This window comes from Lissotriton helveticus, chromosome 5_1 (assembly GCF_964261635.1).
Source record: "Lissotriton helveticus chromosome 5_1, aLisHel1.1, whole genome shotgun sequence".
NCBI lineage: Eukaryota > Metazoa > Chordata > Amphibia > Caudata > Salamandridae > Lissotriton > Lissotriton helveticus.
This window is the reverse complement of record NC_136065.1, coordinates 2,038,391,866-2,038,412,289: the sequence shown is the minus strand read 5'-3', so window position 1 is coordinate 2,038,412,289 and position 20,424 is coordinate 2,038,391,866. Positions and strand designations below refer to the sequence as shown.

Below are 20,424 nucleotides of genomic sequence, written 5' to 3'. Positions count from 1 at the left end.
CACTCTCTCATTCTCTCTTAGTTGACTCACTTATAATTTCTCACTCGCTCACACACACAATTCTACATATCAAAATACATGCTCACTCTGCGAGAGGCGTGGTCCGCGCCTTTTGCTTTGTGCTCCTCTCTGCCCCCCCCTTCCACCAGGTCACCTTCCCCCGTACCCCTCCTTCCACCTCAGGGCCCCTCCCCGTACACTTCCTTTCACCTCAGGGCCCCTCCCCGTACCCCTCCTTCCATCTCAGTGCCCCTCCCCTCCTTGTTTTTGTTCCGCCTTTGCCTGTTATATTGTACCTCTGCTGCTGCTTAGTCTTTCTTTTCTTTACTTAAGGTTTATAAACTATGTGCTGCACAAAGCCATATGTCCTGTTTCGTTGGATACGTTGGCTTGCTGTTAAAGATCTCTTTCCGAATGCTGGATGTAATTTGGATAAAATCCAACTCATTGTTAAGGAATGTTATAATTTGATATCCATCTTGTCCTATCCTGCAATAATGTTTTTTTTTTTTTTAAACATACATGCTCAACCAAACACTGCACATATAAATAGAAAACACTTTTAAATGTGTTCCAGTGCTGTGTTGATGATCTCTGACTAATAATTAAAGTAAACAAAGGCAGAAAAGTCCTGTGCAGACTGGCTCCTAATCTCTTGGGAGGGCGGCAGCTCCAGAGGGCACATGGCAGCCTGCCCTGCCAGCCTCACAAGGGAGAACAAAAATCCCCTTTGGGCGGGGAAAGCACCGGAGCCCAGCCAAACGGACCTCAAACCGAAAGTGAAAGAGACAACGGGGTGAGGGGGAGAGATCGGGGATGTAGCAGACGTTGTGCAAGGGAAGCAGAGACACGGAGAAGAGACTGCGAGAGCAGAGGAAAAGACAGAGGGAGAACGAGCGAGAGAGATCAAGGGAAGCATCCGGAGAGGCTAACAAAGATAAACTGGTGGCCGGAGGCTCGTGCGCGCCCACCATGCTCGCCAGAGGGGTCTCACTCACGCCCCCCGCAGGTGGCTTCAGCTTCGAGAACTGCCTCAGGTGAGACCCCTAGTACCGAGCTGGACAGGACTGAGTAGTTTTGCTTCTTAAAATGATGGCTGCGTGCGGCTCCACAAAAGTTGCAAGGGAGGGCTTCACCTCAGAAACAAGACCCTCTCCTGTGGGGGTTGGAGCCCCTCTAGTGACAGTCCTAAGGGACCCCCACAAGAAGCCAGGGCGGAGGGGGGCAGTGGGCTGGACTTTGCCCCTTGTTGGTAACAGGAGGGCCTCTCCCTGGCTGAATTGATGCCTTCCATGTTCGGACCCATGGTTTATGACGTTGCCCACCGACCACCCCAAAAGTTCTGCACCATGTTAGCATCATAAAAACAAATTCGTTGCATCCAGGAATGTCTCAAACTATTTTGGCGCCATACAGCAAGCATGTTTTTAAACACATCACCCAGTTTTTGTGTGTCAAGGTGCACCAGACTCTCCTTATAATGCAATGCATTAACATGCTCTGTTAATATGTGCTTTATTTTGCTGTTAATCTGCCGTGTGAGCCTGCCTATTCTAGTCTGCATGGTGATGTACTAGGGATTCCAAAATCCTCCTACAAGTGACCACAGGGGTTTCTGACCTCAAAACCCCTCCATTTTGTATCCTTCCACACAATGCTAGCCGGGATAAGCGGGGTACATGAAGGAAGCGAGGAACCCTCTCGAAAGCCAGGTACAGGCACTGGTCAGAAGTATACGTAAGCATTCCCCTATGCTCTTCTCGGTTCCCCAATACAACTAGCTGTGCTTTAACTTTACTGACTGCGCCACATGACATATATGACAATGGCTAGGGGCCCTCCCATGTCTCATGAGTGGCTAGAGTTTTTGAGAAAAATATACAGGCCATTTTGTTAAATTTTGCTGCTCTGGAAGGGCCAAAGTCTAGTAAGAGAAAAATAATTTGTGTACAATTCTTAGTATCCTTAACCGGTCGAGCGTCAGGTTGCGAAAGACATATTGTAAGCTTCAAGTGGGCTTTAAGCCCGCCCTTGTTTACCATTGGTTGGCTTTATTGTCACTCTCATTTGCTTGCTTCATACTCAATGGCTTACCATCAACTTTTTGTGTTTGTCTCTCTCCTGAAGCATAGACTCTTTACAATCCTTTTGATTCACTGATTTGTATCCTTCCACTGCTCCCATTTAAGGATCTACTTTTTTTCTTTTTCATTCTGCGTACACATCTTTGAGCTGCTCATTCGCAACACAGACTAACCAGATCTCTGTTGGTGAGGGGTTGTGAGCAGGTTAGTGGAAAGAAGTGGGTGTGGGTGAGTGTTCAGGCACTGGGTAAGGAGTTACATCTGCAACGTAATCTCGTGTCTTGTGTGATACTTATTGCTATTTCTGAAGTTTTAGTCACAACACTGCATTCTGGGCTTTGTAGTTTTGAAAGTATGGACTAAAACACCCCAGCAGGGAAAGTGCTGTTGGAAAAGTGCCAGGACTAACTAACTGAATGAGTGCACCTGACTTGGGCCACGTGCCATCTCTGAGGAGTGGAGGTGGGTGGAGTGCAGTAGAAAGGAGAGCGAAGGATGAGGCGACAGGCTGTGGATTGGAGCAAGGCAAGCAGGGGGAGGGACAGAGAAGAATACATCTGGGTGGCTGGAGTAGGGGGCAGGGCTGGCTACGGGTGACACATACTGAGATAACGATGTGGGCGAGGCGCCCTTGCCAGAGATATGCGTGTAACATGCAGGTCACAGATTCAAGTCCCAGCACAAAATGGCGGCAAGGGAAGGGTGTGTGGTATAATTGTAATCATTCAGTATATTTTTGAGTTTGATAAAGTATTTTGATTATCTTGCAACATGTTATTTAAAGAGACCTAAGAATGAGATTACAAGAGTGTTGGGACCAGAGGCTGATGGCTACGTGACATTTGTGTTTGATCCCATAGTCATGAGGTCAAAGCCTGGCAAGTCCACCACAGCTTTGATTTACCCAAGGTCAATAAAATGATTACCACTGATTAAGTAACAACACACATCTGTTATTAGCTCCAAGATACACTTCACAGTAATTGTTTGCCTTACAAATACTTCACGTTACTAAGTAGTGGGAGAGATCAGCTTCGTCAGTGAGCGCTGGACCCATGATGCTTATGTGCTGTAAGAGATCATCTTAAAAAAAACAAAAAGGTGATTGATATTGGACACTGATTATTCTGGACCTTGCATCAGCTCAATCCTCACTTTACTACTGAGATCTCCCAAACAACCCTTTCTAAATTCTTCCCTCATGTATCTACTCATCCTAACCCTCCTACTACTACTATGATCTCCCAAGGAACACTTTCTAGACTCTTTCCTCTTCTATCCCTCTCGTCTCCTTTTCAATCCAGGTACCAGACTCGCATGTCCACCGCTCAAATTAATTCATATTTCCCTGTACTAATCCACCACTAATCCTTTTTGGGCTGCGAAGGAAAAGCGATTTGTCACATCGTTAGGGGTAGTAAGCACTATATAAATACATTATAATTACATTTGAGTCTATCCTTTTTGCTCACTGTGCCACTTCAGACTGGGACTAACCATGTGCACATAAGCCTTGGTTCTGCTCTACAAGGAACAATCTAGCATGAAATGCCAGGCCGCTCCCCTTTGTAGGTTAACACAAGTGACCTCAGGATGGTTCAGTCTTCATGGGCCTCATCAGTGAGGAGAATCTCGGATCCTATGGCATGGCAAGCAGGAGACCCGAACTGGGGCTAGCCGACATACTCAGGATGTTTCACTGAGGAAAACAAAGTGATGGATGGAATGTTTGAATTATTCTCAGACACTTATAAGTACTCTGAGTTATGCTCCAGAATATCTCAGCCTGGGGTCAACGGTTTTGGGGAGCCGCAAGTCTGCAGCTCTGGGAGAGTTCAGTGAGTGTGGACCTATGAGTCTGCTAACCAGAGAAAGTTTGGCCCGGGTGTCAGTGATTGTGACACTTGCTAGACTGCAGTCGTTGGACAGTGCAGCCTGGAGTCATGTGGGACCTGCGAGTCTGTAGTACTGGTGTCACTGAGTGTGGAACCCAGCGTTTTAACTGAGATGAAAAAGGACAGGGAATTTCTAAACGGGAACACATGGTCGAAGTGCAACTAGAACTCCATTATAAGAGGTGCGGCTTACGTACTCTGGATGTTAACAAGAATCCTGTGCTTAGCAAATTAATAAAGAGCCTTATTAAACAAAGAATACAACCTCAGTTATACAGTGAGTCTTAAAATATGCCTTCGAGCACTGGTAACTAATGGGCATAGAAAAGTAAGGGACTAGACGCTTGGGTACTCACATACTTTCTCTCAGGGGCTACATTTACACTGTGGTTTGTGGCCGAGGGCCCCACCGGAGGGGGGCGGGGGGTCGTTCTAGAGCAACAACAAAAAACTGTGACCATGAGGTTGAACACAGGCCCCTGTAGCGGACACATTCATCCACTGAGCCACCAGACCCGGCATACACACATCTCTCTCTCTCTCTCTCTCTCTCTCTCTCTCTCTCTCTCTCTCTCTCTCTCTCTCCCTCTCTCTCTCTCTCTCTCCCTCTCTCTCTCCCTCTATTTCTCTGTCTCCCTCTCTCCCCCTGTCTCTCTCTGTCTCCCTCCCTCCCTCTCTCTCTGTCTCCCTCCCTCTCTCTCTGGCTCCCTCCATCTCTTTCTATCTCCCTCCCTCTCTCTCTGTCTCCCTCCCTCTCTCTCTCTGTCTCCCTCCCTCTCTCTCTCTGTCTCCCTCCCTCTCTCTCCCTCTGTCTGTCTCCCTCCCTCTCTCTCCCTCTGTCTGTCTCCCTGTTTCTCCCTCTGTCTGTCTCCATCCTCCCTCTGTCTGTCTCCATCCTCCCTCTGTCTGTCTCCATCCTCCCTCTGTCTGTCTCTCGCCTCCCTCTGTCTGGCTCCCTCTGTCTCCCTCTGTCTGTCTCCCTCCCTCTGTCTCACTCTATCTGTCTCCTTCTGTCTCCCTCTTTCTGTCTCCCTCTGTCTGTCTCACTCCCTCCGTCTCCCCCCTCTCTCTCTCTCTGTCTCCCACTGTCTGTCTCCCTCCTCCCTCTGTCTGTCTCCCACAGTCCGTCTCCCCAACTGTCTCCCTCTGTCTGTCTCCCTCCTCCCTCTGTCTCCCCCTCCCTCCCCCTCCCTCTGTCTGTCTCCCTCTCCGTCTCCCTGTCTCTCTGTCTCTCTCTCTCTGTCTCTATCTATCTCTGCCTCTATCTGTCAGTCACTGTCTCTGCCTCTATCTGTCCCTGTCACTGTCTGTCCCTGTCACCGTCTGTCCCTATCTCTGTCTGTCCCTATCTCTGTTTCTCTCTCTCTTTTTTTCTCTCTCTCCCCCTCAATCTCTCTCTGCCTCCTTCTCTCTATCTCTCCCGCCCTCTCTTTCTCTGTCTCCTTCTGTCTCCCTCTGTCTCCCTCCCTCTATCTGTCTCCCTTCCTCTGTCTCACTATCTCTGTCTCCCTCCCTCTGTCTCACTCCCTCTGTCTCCCTCCTCCCTCTGTCTGTCTCCCTCTGTCTGTCTCCCTGTCTTCCTCCCTCTGTCTCCCACAGCCCGTCTCCCTCTGTCTCCCTCCTCCCTCTGTGTGTCTCCCTCCTCCCTCTGTCTCCTTCCATCTGTCTCCCTCCTCTGCTATCTCTCTCCTCCCTCTGTCTCCCCCCTCCCTCTGTCTCCCTCTGTCCGTCTCCCTGTCTCTCTCACTGTCTCTATCTGTCTCTTCCTCTATCTGTCTGTCCCTGTATCTGCCTCTGCCTCTATCTGTCTCTGTCTGCCCCTGTCTCTGTCTGTCCCTATCTCTGTCTGTCCCTATATCTGTCTGTCCCTATCTCTGTCTCTCTATGCCTCAATCTGTCTCTGCCTCTATCTGTACCTGCCGCCATCTCTGTCTCTATCTCTGGCTGTCTCAGTATGTCTCTGCCTCTACCTGTCTCTACCTGTCTCTGCCGGTCTCTATCTGTCTCTGCCTCTATCTGTCTGTCTGTCCCTATCTCTATCTGTCTCTGCCTCTGTCTGTCTCTGCCTTTATCTGTCTCTGTATCTGTCTTTATCTATCTCTGCTTCTATCGGTCTCTATCTCTATCCGTCTCTGCCTCTATCTGTCTCTGCATCTCCCAGTCTCTGTCTCTCCCTGCCTCTATCTCTGTCTGTCCCTCTATCTGTCTCTCCGCCTCTATCTGTCGCATCTGTCTCTGAAGGAAGCTTCCCAAAAAGCTCTTCTAAAAGTCAGCTGGGAAAGCGCTTACAGCTGACTTTTTAAAGGGCCTTTTGGGAAGCTTTCCAATGGTGCCATGACGTCACAGAGGTCGGCAGTAAACATAGAAGATGGCTGCCGGAGCATAGGTAGTGAATACCTATTTAATACGTATTCACTACGTATGCTCCTGCGATCATCTGTGTTTACTGCCGACCGTGGAAACTGCAAGGCAAGGTCTTTCCAAAAGGACGAAGTAGGACGGGGAATCCATGAGCTAATAAGCGCACCGGCAGGTGAGGAGGTGTATGTATTAAAACCCCTTGGACTTCATATGCGGATTTTTTGGGCACAGAATTAGAAATCTGGGGTTCCGGATTGAACCGTTTAAGAATATACGGCAGTTGGGAAATGACGATTATTCAAGTCCATTTAAGAAGGGGTCCAGTAATAGACCATTCTTTGAGTCTGCAAAAGAAGTACAAGAATAAGTGCAAATATCAGCTCTCTTTCATTCAGGGTACAAAATAGAATATATGTATCCAGGCTGATCTTGCTAATATCATTCCTAGGGAACTGTCAAGCTAAAAGACAAAGTATACTGTCTATCATTGTTCTTTTCCCTATTCTTTTAGGGTTCTCTGTGGTAAAATTGTTATAAGATGTTATGTTATGTCCTGATTTGATGAATTTGATTGTTTTTAATTATGTTGAACTGTTGCATTGTGTTTTATTATAGGTGTTTTATTTTATAAATTGTGCTTTAATAATATTCACATGTACTAAAGAAATACATTGACCTTTTGCACTGCATGTTATAGTGGGATCATTGTTTGAGTGAAATTTGTTTTTAAAGTTTATCTATGTGTTGTACATGAATTTTAGAAATCTACTATTGATAGCGTGTTCTTGCTGTTTGAGTGAGTCAAGGGACAATTTATTTTAAGGTCCTCCGGCCGCCAGTGAAGGCCTGACGGGCCGCTGGCGGCCCGCGGTCCATACTATGAGTACCACCAGCTAGAGGGTGTTAGGCAGAGAGGTGGGTGGAACACAAAACAAATCCATGATTTGAAACTTTGACGGTATTGGGATTTGACCCTAGATACGAGAGAACGTTGGACCTTGAAGAAGCGCCTGGGTTAGACGGTTCAGGCACTGTCACCACACAAAGTTTGTGGTCCTCTTCAGAACTCCTGATTTTGCCAGTGATACTGGTCGCAGCCTTGCGTTTTATGAGTTCCTACTCCCCAACATAGGCAGAGTTTTGACCAGGGTCAGCCATTCACAAAAAAACTGTAAAAACACTGTCTCACTAAGAAAACCAAAAAGACACATATTTTGCTTTTTCAAGAAGCTTCATGTGTTTTTGGCTGGTGAGTTAGCCCAGAACAGAAATAGAGGATGTGAGAACCGTTTTGGGAGTCCCAGGTTAATAGGTCACGTCTGATGTGATTGAGACATTTTACCTCTTGATACCCCAGGGCCTGACCTTCTGATTAGGAAAATTGAGCACCACGTACACCCTTACAGCACTTGACCCTTAGGACAGCGAGGCGAGCTGTTCACTTCTCAGGTTTGTAGTGCAGGGGTAAAGACTCAGAGCTAAAGGAACACACAGTAGAACTCAGTAGGGACTTTACAGCTCAGTGCTTTAACTTTATAAAAAAGAGAATGTACTTTTATTATACTGACTACGTAATACATCACATAGAGATTATGCAGCCCTCATCCGCCTGAACCTCTCCACAGCATTTTAGATGGTTTCCCACCCCTCATCCAATGCCTACACAGCATAGGAATCCACAGACACAAACTTAAAGGATCTACTCCTTTCTGATGGGAATTACCTAGTAAGTCAGACTCCTACCGTATACCTTGGACGGTTGTGACTTCACCTGCTGAGTTCAGCAGGGATCTTCCCTGAGCCCGACCCTCTTAAATGCATATATGATCTCTCTAACCAGCATCTCCCACTCTCACATCAATGCCCTCTCCGGCACAAACAACACACAACTCATTCTGTCTCTCACAGACAAGGTACCCAGTACCCAGATCAAGTTCACTGCCTGAATGACTTAAGCCGCCTACTGGATGGGGGCCAGCTGTATGAAGCTGAACACCATCACGATCGAACGTGTGCTCTTCGGGGAGAGCACTTCACTGTTGTCCACCTGATGGTCAACAGAGTTAGGGCCAATACTCACCCCCACCATCGATGCGAAGACCCTTGGTATCGTCAATAACATAAAGTCTATAACGCCACTGCCTCATGCTTCCATACTTTGAAGATGCTGAGAAAGATTTTAAAATGGTTTCCAATTAGTACCCAGAAAACCACCTCACACTCTCTCATCAGCAGCAAGCTTTACTAAGGGAACACCATCTATGTGGGGCGCAATAAAAAAAACTCACCGGAAGGCTGCAGAGCATTCAAAACTCAGGACCCAGAATCACTGTCCACCTCCCATGCAACACTCACATTACACCACATCTAAAGGAGCTCCAATGGCTCCCCACACACAAATCAGCACAATTCAGACTTCTCACCCAGGCCTTCAAGTGACTACATAACACTGGCCCAGCATTCCGCAACAATTGCATCTGTTCTGACAAACCTTCCAGACAGGAATTCTACATGCACACATCCCACTGATACAGAAAACCGCATCCGGCGGTTGCTCCTTCTCCTACACCGCTCCTAAAGCATGGAATCACCTACCACTACACATAAGAGCCTCCTCACTTATGTAGTTCCTCAAGAGACTGAAAATCTGGCTTTTCAAGTGCTCCCACTAGGCCCTAAGCTTGGCTAGACTTGCACCTGCTCAGCGCCAGTGTACCCACCGGGGTGACAGTGCGCTTTACTGATCTACATAACATATGCAAGGGAACTCCAGGCTTTAACACAGTGCTATAGTTAAGGCAAAAGCGATCTACTAAAGGAAATCACTGGTTCTGACTCAGAGCCAGTGCTTGAAATGGAAAAATAGAAGTTCAGGTACTCTATGCCATAGTACCTGCTTGTTTCTGGGAAGTGCCGGTACTCTCCAATTAAAAGTATTACATTTCTCTTGAAAGTGCTGGTACTCATCCTCAAAATAAAAAAGTGCAGGTACTCCGTACCGGACAGTACCGGCCCATTTAAAGCACTGCTCAGAGTGGAAAGGGCGAGCAGGTTATTGTGTCCATGAACAAGAAGTCAGTGTTGAACTTGGTACCTGGGTTCTTAGTGATTAGACATTAGGCTGCAGTCTCAGTTCTAGGCCTCGTCTGCCTCTGGGACCGGGTTCATTTAGTGTTACCCTTCTCTGTTTGAGCATTGGGTGCCCTGAATGTGTGTGGCCGCACTATCTCTGCTGGTGGAGACGCAGACGGCACGGGCGTTCAGCAGGGCATGTACAGTCTCTGGTGCTGCGTCATCCCCAGGGACTGCAGGTAGACAGAGGTTGTCTCCTTCACAAACGTGCCAACAGTGATGAGAGCCCACTTACAAGTCACTTGTGTGTCCATTGGGTACCCGGGAAGGTCAAAGTCACATGTGTAGTCTGCATGCATCACAGTTCTTGGGTGGAAAGGGGGAACAGCACAATGAAGACCAAGAGATGTAGTCACATATCTCTTTATTGGTGGAGCACACCAAGTTCACACAGTGACCAGTGAGGGGTGGGGGAGGAAGGGCAGAAGAAACGCACTCTAGTACACAGGCCAGCTCCTGCAACGTCTATCCTGGTCTCAGGTGCCTACAGGTAGTAGTCATACCCAAAACATTTGGAAAAGCACGCCATGTCAAACAGGGGGTGCAGGGAGACAATGCCAGCACTCGACCAGCTCCTGCAGCATCGCTGCCGGGTGGGTGTGAGCACATGCATTAGCCTAGTCCACAAGCCAGGCTGAAGCGGGAGGTGGCAGGGAGCATTCAGGCAGACTCCTGTGATGTCCCCCCATCCTGCCCGCTTTTTTAGTAGGCAGTCTTCTCATCCAGGTGGCTGTAACTGTGCTGCCCCTCCGGGCATACTCCGTCCTGCAGGTGTACTCTCCGTACTCCTCTCTGAGCACGCCACGTAGGCTCCTTCCCAAGGCAGAGCACCAGGTCTCTTCTAGGAGGTCGTTGCAGAGTTTCAGGTGCTGTCCCTTTATCCATGGGGTATTGGCTGTCACTGCCACCAGCCACAAGATCAAGAGTCATAGAAGCCTAGGTTCTGGTGTTAACCTGGGCTTCTATGGGAATTCACAAGGGCATATTATCAAGCCCATTAACGCTGCTTTAGCGGCAGTTTCCTGCCGATAAAAGCGGCGATAATGTGTCGCCCTTTCTTGATAATATGGCTCCAGGTCCCTTGAGCCGACGGAGGAATGCAATCAGCTAGCTCATGCTACACATGTTGCAGTACAGGATGTGCTCATTGGCTTCTGTGAAGTTGATGCTGGATAAGCACAATGGCAAGTATGACGCAAGCGCAACAGATTTAAAGATATTGGAAACACTGGTATGTGTTGTTCTGTTTCAACCTTGTATTGCGCTCATGCTTGACAGCCATTTTTATTGGGAAACAGTGATACGCTCATTAGCTTTGAAGGAGTATCACTTTTCCACTTGGTTTGTGATCGTCCTGCTTTGTTTTCTCACACGGATGTGCACAGCTGTGTTAAATATTAGATTACGATGTGAACATTACCGTCGCCATCTTGTCCCACTTTGGCCTTTGCGAGCGCGTAAGCGGCAGCCATTTTAGACTCTGTGGCCAGTTTGTAACATTGACGATCGCCTGCACTTCTCCCCGACCTCGCAATAATCCACCACGCGCTGGCAGCCCCCAAGCACACATGCTGGAATCATAAAGCATCCTCAGCGCGACCCTGCCCCGGAACCACTTCCCGTGCCGAGCCCACATACCCTTTCATCCCTTGCGCACGAACAGGCCCTTCAATAATCTCCTCCCTGCACCTGGCTGCTCGATCCGATCCCAGGCCATAACCAACCCCTGCGGATACAGTTTATTGCCCCGTACAGTAGGATTCCGCCTCTCATCAAAGGAGCCGGAATTAATCAATGCCCCAACCCCATGAGATCCGACCGATTCTGCGTATTTCAGCTCCTGCCGGAATGCCCAGCTGCGCGATAGCAATCACCTACTGAGACCAGGGGTGGGGTTTAGTACTGTTGATATGTGTGGGAACGGGCCTGAAGCGGGGATTCCAAAGATGGTTTACAATGCATCAAAGTAATGCCAGGAATGTGTTACACTGCAATAAAACATTTCAAGAACTGTATAAGAGGCCAGGCCTCCGAGAGGCAGTTAGAGCACCTCGAAACGACGACCTGTTCGTCGGTCCTGACGTGTTTTCCTTCGAAGAATAAATCCGTTTCCTGCTTTCCAATTTCCAGCGCCCACCTCTTTATTTGATAACCACGATTGAACTAGAGGCGTCTAACGCCAAGCAGTGCTTGAGGATATCTGGGTAAAAACTGCTTCGTTCTTACAGCTGGCCACAGGTTATTGTTTAACCTTTGTGATTTCATGGAGTTGAATTCAGCTTTTATGCTGATATGCATCTTATCAACTTCATATTCTGTGAGCACATTGAAGTGCATGCAGCTTACACGCTGATGTGCACAGCCTGGCAAGATCACTTTCAGGCCTGCAAATTTACGGAGTTACGCTAATATTCTCATTGGTATTGAATATTTATTGTACACTAGCTTACCCGTCGATCTCAGAAGAAAGGAAATTCAAGTAAACTCGTTATGATAACATTCAAGTTACATTGTGTCATTTCTATTGAAACGTATTCATTTTAATATGGAAAACATTTCAAAGTGTCGTTTTAATTCTATTTATTTATTCGAGTGCTTGTGGATACACAAATGTTTTTGTTTTTCCGTCTCTTGCCTACACAAATAAATCAGAAAGTTTTCCGACGCGTTAGCTGGCCACATACAGTTGTCCATGTGAGAAGCACGGATTCTCCAAATCTAGTGCACACACTTGCAGCGATTGTTCTTGTGCTTTGTTGATGGTTATTGCAAAAGTGAGTTGCACCGGAAACTGTAAACGTTTGAATTCAAATGGAATATCTGTTGGGATCATTGGAATACATGGCAACAGTACATCTTCCCCCTTGAATTTCTCATTCAAAATTGTAGCTTCGATGACATTGTTCATCATCTTTTTCACCGAAAGTCTTGTACCATTGCAAATTCGTGGTTGCAAATTCAGTATTCGAAAGATTATGAGGGCCCTGGGGGGCCGATCTTTAAAAAATGTTATGCCAGAAACCTTCGCGGGCGTGTACTCAATAACTTCCCAAAGTTTCATGGCGATCGGATGAATGGTGTAGTAATGCATAAAGGACAAACAGACAGCAAGACATACATTCGTTTTTATATATATAGCTTTAGTGTACTGCTTGCATTGCTTAGATTTTGTTTTGAAAACTGTTGCATTTTGTTTGCTTATTACACTTCTGTTGCTAGTTTTTTTAATCTCACTTATTTTTCTACGGTCATAATGCAGGATGTTACTCCAGCTCCATTTTTTCTAGTGCAACCAGGTGATCAATCAATACACTGGAAAAAATGGAAAGGTGTGTTTGCGCATTACGCACGAGTGTGTGGGACCTCTTTATCAGCCAAGCGCAAGTCTACTACTCCATTGTCTGGGATCGGAGAGTCAAGAGGTCTTTGAACATCTACTGGAGTGAACAATAGATCAAGCAGATGGATTGGATGACTTTGAAGTGTGGGTAAAAAAAATGGATTTACACTATTTACCAAAAGTGTCAACAGTTTTGGAAAGATATCATTTTGATAGACGCATGCAAGGAAGTAGGGAACCTGTTGAAGAATATATATCTGTCCTAAGGAAGTTGAGGTCAATGTGGAACTTTGGCAGTAGTTCTGAAGAGCGTTTACGGGACCAATTTATGTAAGGCTGCAACATTGAGAAAGCCAAGGAGGTGTGTTGGCAGAAAGATAATCCCTTTTGTCTGAAGTCTTAACTATTGCGAATACCTGTGAGCATAGTCATGCATGTGTTGATGGACTAAAGAAAAGTGATGGTGAAGTTGGTAAAGATGAGTCATTGCAGGTTATACAGACTTCTAAAGACATGAAGAGTAAGGAAGGCTCAGGCACTTCTTCACAACATAAAGGGACTTCTGGTAACAAAGCTGATAAAAAATGTCAAGGCACTTCTTATAGGTGCGGTGAATATGTTCATGTAGCCAGTTACAAAGAATGTATAGGTTGGAAAACCAAATAAAAGAAGTGTGGTCGTAAAGGTCATGTATCCAAGTGTTGTAGGGGTGTGAAACAGAACTTTCGTGAAGTCACGTGTGGTGTGGTAGATGAAGTGGAGGAGATCATTATTTTACATGTTTCTGATCTTGGAGAAAATGGTCCCATTGAAACTGTTCTTTTGAAGGAGTGCTGGTTCCCATACTATTCGATTTGGGTGCCAAGATCACATTAATTCCTAACGAGGTGTATCTGGAAAGCTTAACCGATAAAGTGGTGTTGCACAGTTCTGGTGGTTGGAAAAGTCAGAGGGATTCGGATCAGGGTGAAGGAAAAAATGTTGGAGGAATTGTGGAAGTTGAAATCTGGTGGCATAATTGAAGAAGTGGTGGCCACCGAATGGTTGACTCCGGTGGCCATGGCACATAAGGCCAATGGTGAAGCCAGACTTAGTATAGATTTGAGAGACTTCAATAGATGTATTGTTGTGGATCAGTAACCTTTACCTAACATCTCAAAAATGCTTACCTTACTGGGTGGAGCCAGATATTTTTAGGACTCCTAAACTGAGAAAAATCCTAACATTAAGACTTTCGGTATTCACAGAAGGCATTTAGGAGTCCTAAATTTAGGAGTCCTAACTTTATTACTCCTAAACTGAGAAAAATCCTAACTTTTAGACTTTCGGTATTCACAAAAGGCATTTAGGAGTAATAAAATAGGACTCCTAACTTCTGTGAATACCGAAATGCGTAAGCGCCTTCTGTGAATACCAAAATGAGTAAGTGCCTTCAGTGAATACCCAAACGGTAGTAAGTTTAGGATTTTGTCTTAAGTTAGTTCTGTGAATCGGGCCCTAGGTGGCCGGAGATCGGTATAACAAACTATTGAAACAAAAGACATGATAAACTTCCTGGAAAATATTTATGAGAGAGAAGGCTTTCCATTAAATATTCTCTCTAATATTGGTGTGCAATTTGGCTCTAGGGAGATGGAAAAGTACTTGAATGAGAGAGGCATCACACTTTGGAGGACGGCCCTTCATCATCCAGAGGCCAATGGAATGGTTGAAAGGTACAACCGTGTCCTAAAGGAAACCATTCAAAGAGCATTAGCCAATCTGAAATATTGGATGACTGAGATTTCGAATAGGGTCAAGAATTAAAGGTTCATGCCTCACACCATGACAGGAAGAACTCTGTTTGAGTTTTTTGGGAAAAAGAAAGCAGGCACCTTCCTCTGACCCTTTTGGGTGTTGGACAAGACCAATAATATGGAGGTAATGAATGACTTGGCCAAGAATAAGATATAAATGACAAAGACGATTAGGAACAAGAAGTGGTTTTAGTACCGAGACAGCCTTATTGGTGGTCACAGACTCAATAAGACAAACCCTTGATGCAAGAGTGTCTACGATACTTATCCTCCTCGACCTCTCCGCAGCTTTCAATACTATTTCTCATCAACTGCTAGTGGAGAGGTTACGGGATTGCGATATCGAGGGGGTAGCACTGGAATGGCTTAAAAATTTCTTATCTGGCAGAGGACAAACTAATTCCTTGGGTCCGTTTAGATCTCAAAAATCTTTGCTGGACAAGGGAGTACCGCAGGGCTCATGTCTGAGCCCTACTCTCTTCAACGTGTATTTGGCTCCCTTGGCTAAGATTGTCCAACCATTTGGGTTCGAGATAGTATAATATGCAGATGATACCCAGTTGATATTTCCAATTGGTTCTAACCCAACTAATGAGAGATTGCGTTTTTCGGCGGGAATGACTGCCATTTCAAACTGGATGACACAATCCTGCCTCCAACTCAATCCTGAAAAAACCGAGCTTATGCTCCTTGGGAAAGCCACTAACATCTGCTTGGCTGACTGGTGGCCATCCCAGTTGAGTGGGGCCCCCAGTCCTACCTCCTCAGTAAAAAGCCTGGGAATACAATTGGATTACAAATTGAATATGAAAGACAATATTAAGAATATCAGTGCTTCCTGTTACTACAGTCTCCGCCTTTATACGCAGGATTCTTCCTTACCTGTCATTAGAACATTGTAGAAAGGTGGTTCAGGCAATGGTTATGAGCCGCCTCGACTACGAGAACGCGCTATTGGCAGAAGTGGGTGAAACCATGTTAGCCAAACTACAGGTTATTTAAAACACCGCAGCGAGGATGGTGTTAAACCATCCCCCGGGGTCCTCATCATTGCCTCTGCTTAGAGAGCTTCACTGGCTTCCAGTGAAAAAAAGAGCTTTTTTAAAGATCTGCTGCCTTACTTTCAAAGCTCTCAACGGAGAAGGTCCAAGCTACCTGCAAAACAAACTTTGCAAACAGGTGTCTGGGCAAAATCTTAGGTCAAACTCCTTGGCCCTCTTGAAGACGCCCCAAATTAGTTGTAGTCACGCTGGCAGCAGAGCCTTCTCATATATAGCCCCCAAGTATTGGAACTCTCTCCCTGAGGCTTTACGCAAATCCACCTCCTACTTGGCTTTCAGAAAGCAACTTAAAACTTTTTTGTTTTAATGTTGTGTTACCTGTAATTGTAGCTTTCCTAGACCTCCGCTTTTGGGGATATCTTTTTTTCGGTAAGCACTGAGATACCCCAGGGTGAGTCATGCGCTATACAAGAGCCCAATAACATAACATACCAGAGCTCAGTCTGAAGTCACTGAGTGTGGTAATGAGGTACTGGGTTTTTAGGAACCGGTACCGAACCGGTAACCCAGCGGTGCCAGGGGATCAACACACCAAAGACCTCGGGTTCTCCTGAGTCAGACCCACAGAAACTTCAGAGTCTTCTAGGTGAAGTCAACGATTAGTTTATTGGCTGCAACCAAGGTGACAGGGTCCTAGAAGTACAATGCCAGTATATTCAGGAGACTGCACACTTTCACAAAGTTAGGCTTCTCTTCTTATACATAACATTTGCCCTTTGGCGAAACATTCCTTGGGTGCGCGGTATTTCATTTATGGTTACTGATTACAAAAGAAAGCAGAGTCATGATGACATGTACATATTTCACGTCGTGATGCCTATAACAAATCATCCGGCAAGGCCCAACATTTCATCAGATATCGCTGGACCCCTAATAAAAATGGTCACCTCCCCACCATAAAATAAGCGAGAAAGGAAAGAAGAAAGATGTGAGCGAGATATGGCAGGTGTGCGTGCTGAAATGGTTTTATGGCCGGTTGGGCCTAGATACTATCTTGCTTGGCCACTGGGAGGGAACTGACCTAACGAGCTCGGCCTGGGGCAATGGTTCTAACTTGTACTGGGGTCAGGAAGAAGTCGATTAAGGAGTACGTGTCCTTGTGGAATCAAATTCGACTGGATTAAGGCCTATGTAGAGGGCAACATGTAGCTAAGGGTTTAGAAGGTAAATGACGATTTCGAGGTGAAATCATCACTCGAATATGCCGAAAATACATGTACTTGATGTACTCGTCATTCTCGGTCTTTTGATACCAAATTCGTCCTATTTCGACGAAGTTTTAATTCTCGAGTCCGGTACTGTTACGGATCCATATTTTTCAGAACCACAGACCCTCCTTTTGCCCTTACATAGGCAATTAATCTATCCTCATGTTAATCTGAGTCCAGATCTATATTCCTAAAGTCATTGAGGTGTTGCTGCAACATCATTCTAGTGCTGAGTTCGTGTCTTGACACAGGCTTCCTTACACATGATGTAGCACAGAGGCCACATATTGCAGGAGCACACTGTATGCATAGACAGAACAGGAAAAGAATGGCTAAGACCATCCCAATGACCATCAGAATTTTCCATCCCCAGGCAGATATCAGTTCCCAGAACCATCCCCACTTAATGTAGTGCCATATCCGGTCACATTCCAACCCACATATGCAAGTATCTCATCATCCGGGGTATCTTCGTAAGAAGTCACTTCCTTGATCATGTCAACTATACCCTTCACTAGGGCGCTAGTCTTGAGGTTGTCTTTTACAGAACGTAGGGGTTGGATTTCTCGTGCATATATGAACATTGTCCTATATGCCCATACTGACCCATTGTGACTAAATGGCAGGACCAAATAGGGGATACCTCTATCCGTGGTGTGGGGCATGAGACCACACACCCAACAGTTGGTTGTGTTCATTACAAGTTGGTGTTGGTGTAATAGCTGAACGAAGGAGTTATTAATGAACTCTAATCTCCTTTTTGATTCGTGGTCAGGCAAAGAGTGGAAAGAGTGAGAGGAAACAGTAGGGGGAGGTATGGGCGATGTAGTAGGCGTGAATGTCATATGAGAAGAGAATAAAACATAGCTTATCAAAAACACCATTACGCTAAATATCATAAAAATACACATCATTATAAAAATTTTCTTTCTCATTGTTTTCAACAGTCTCTGCTTAAAGTTCATTTGTCTGGCAGTTCTCTCCACATCAGGAAACTCCATCCTCTCTAAGGTGCTGCCCGCGGCGGTAGGTTGTTTCTGCTAAAGGATGCTTCCGTCAGTCTAGGGTGGCTCCCTTCGACCAACTGGAACCAGCAACCTATTGTTGTCAGCTGCACCCAAAAGTCTTTAGTCAACCGCGACCCTAGCAGCGGAACCCGGATGGCGGTTCAAAAAAAACAAAAATAAGCAAGTTACCTAGATGGGAGAATCTGCATTTTCAAAATAGCATTTTGGAAGGAAAAAACTCATTATTTTATTAGTCCACAGGTTTTTTCTTGGATCAAAAATAAATCACTTCTACTTTCGTCTGTTTTTCTCGGTCGGAAATTATAGCGTCTTTTCCCGGGTGCTGTCTGGTCCGGAAATAGTAGCTCAGGTTCCACAGAGTTCAATTGTTCTGATGGCGGCGTAGTTTCTTGAAAAATGTTCTTACTGTCACAATCGCGTTTAGCTTCTTTTACGCGTTCATCAGTTGTGCGCTTTGAGTCAGTGCCTCCTGTCCGGACCCATTGGTCATGTGGCAGAGGGAAAGGTATTTTCTTACAATGGATCCCGTGGACCCAATTGGCCTTCCCCTCCACCTTAACAGTTGACCTTGTAGACAGGAGGACGAGGTGAGGTCCGGTCCATCTGGGCTGGTCGTTTCTTGTCCTCTGGAAATTCTTGACCAACACCCAGGTGCCGGGGTCAATGGAGTGACCCGGTGTCTCGGAAACCGGAGGCAAGGTGTTGTGGACCTGTTGATATAAAACACGCAATTTAGCCGTCAATTCATACAGATAGTCGAGCAAAATTGGGTGTTGCAGCTCGCTAAACTTCGTGGGCCTCGGCACTCCCCATATGTTGGCTGGCCGACCAAAGACTATTTCATAGGGGCTGAGTTTCATTCGCGAATGCACAGTCATTCTGGTGGATAGGAGTGCTAAGGGTAGAGCGTCGGGCCATTTAAGACCCGTGCTCGCTTGGATTTTGGCCAATTTAAGTTTAAGCGTGCCATTGTAACATTCCACTAATCCAGCTGATTGGGGGTGATTTGCAGCGTGGAACTTCTGACTAATGCCTAGCCCTTCACACACTCGTTTCATCACACAACCCACAAATTCACTTCCGTTGTCCGACCAGACCATTCTAGGCATTCCGAACCTGGGGAAGAACTCTTTCACAAGGTCTTTCGCTGTGGACAAGGCAGTATTGTCCCTTAGGGGATAGGCTTCTACCCATCTTGAGAAGGCGCAAACAACCACGAGCACATATTTTAAGTTGTTGCACCTCTCCATGTGTATGAAATCTAGCTGCAAAACCTCGAACGGATACGTAGGAGGTGCGAAATGACCAGCTGGAGTTGGGGTTCCCCTACCAGGATTGTGTTTCAGACATACCATGCAATTCTTGACAACATTCTCTGCACACTTGGGAATCCCTGAATTCTTCCACACTGGGGCCAATAACTCGCAAATCCCTTTCGCGCTGATATGGGCCATCCCATGAGCCATTGTAACCACTGCAGGCACGTATGCATCGGGTAACATCCATCTTTGTTGCTCTGTCGATTCAATCCAACAACCATTTACATCCATTCTCCCTGTACTTTCTTTCCACATGCTTAACTCTTTCTCCGTGGCCTCAGCTTGGATGGACTTCACACTCTCTATTGTGTCTTCACATATTCCAACATCACCAGTCCATCTTTCTGGGCTCGCAACATACATTCGGCTCATCACATTCTTTGCCGTTTCTTTAGCAGTTTCATCAGCAAATGCATTTCCACGACCAACATCATCGATCACTTTCTTGTGTGCACTACATTTCACAACTGCTACTTTCAGGGGCAACGTCAGTGATTCAAGAAGCTCATTCACCAACTGACCGTGCTGAATCTTAGCTCCATGCGAAGTCAGGAACCCACGTTCTCTCCACAATCGTCCAAAACTGTGAGCCACTCCAAAAGCATACTGACTGTCGGTATAGACAGTCACTTTCATTCCTTTTGATAACACACATGCTCTCGTAAGTGCCACGAGTTCGGCGGCTTGAGCCGAACCATGTGGTATTCGCGCAGTTTCAACGATTGTGTGCAGAGTTGTGACAGCATACGCTGTAGTCACGTTACCGTTTGGGAGTTTAAAGCATGAACCATCCACCCATAATGTACCATCACATTCGGCGAGAGGAGTATCGGATAGATCAACTCTCCCTTTGGTCTCCTCCTCCGTCCTGAGGAAACAATCGTGCTTTTCTGAAGCATCCGATTCCTCAGCAATTGGTAACAATGTGGCTATGTTCAGGGTACTGCATCTTTTGATGTGCACATGGCTTGCTAGTAGCGTCAATTCATAACTGGACAGTCGAGCACTAGTTAAGTGCTGTGTCTTGGTCCTATTTAACAATGTGTCTACTGCATGCGGGACCATCACGATTAGTGTATTATTCATTACTAGGCCTGCAGACTGTCGAATAGAAACAGCTGCTGCTGCTGTGGCCCTTAGACAACTTGGCAATGCTCGTGCTACCGGATCCAAAGTTGACGAAAAATAGGCGCATGGCCG

The 20,424-nt window shown here is 46.2% G+C and overlaps 1 protein-coding gene across 1 annotated transcript in view; it reads left to right on the top strand.

The window, feature by feature from the left end:
• The first annotated feature begins 730 nt into the window (after window positions 1-730).
• Window positions 731-20,424, top strand: part of LOC144756227 (proteasome subunit beta type-7-like) — a 145,671-nt gene continuing 125,977 nt past the window's right edge. Inside the window, exon 1 of the mRNA XM_078645846.1 lies at window positions 731-1,037. Within this exon, the coding sequence (XP_078501972.1) occupies window positions 973-1,037 (65 nt within the window). The 5' untranslated portion in view covers window positions 731-972. The remainder of the gene's footprint in view (window positions 1,038-20,424) is intronic.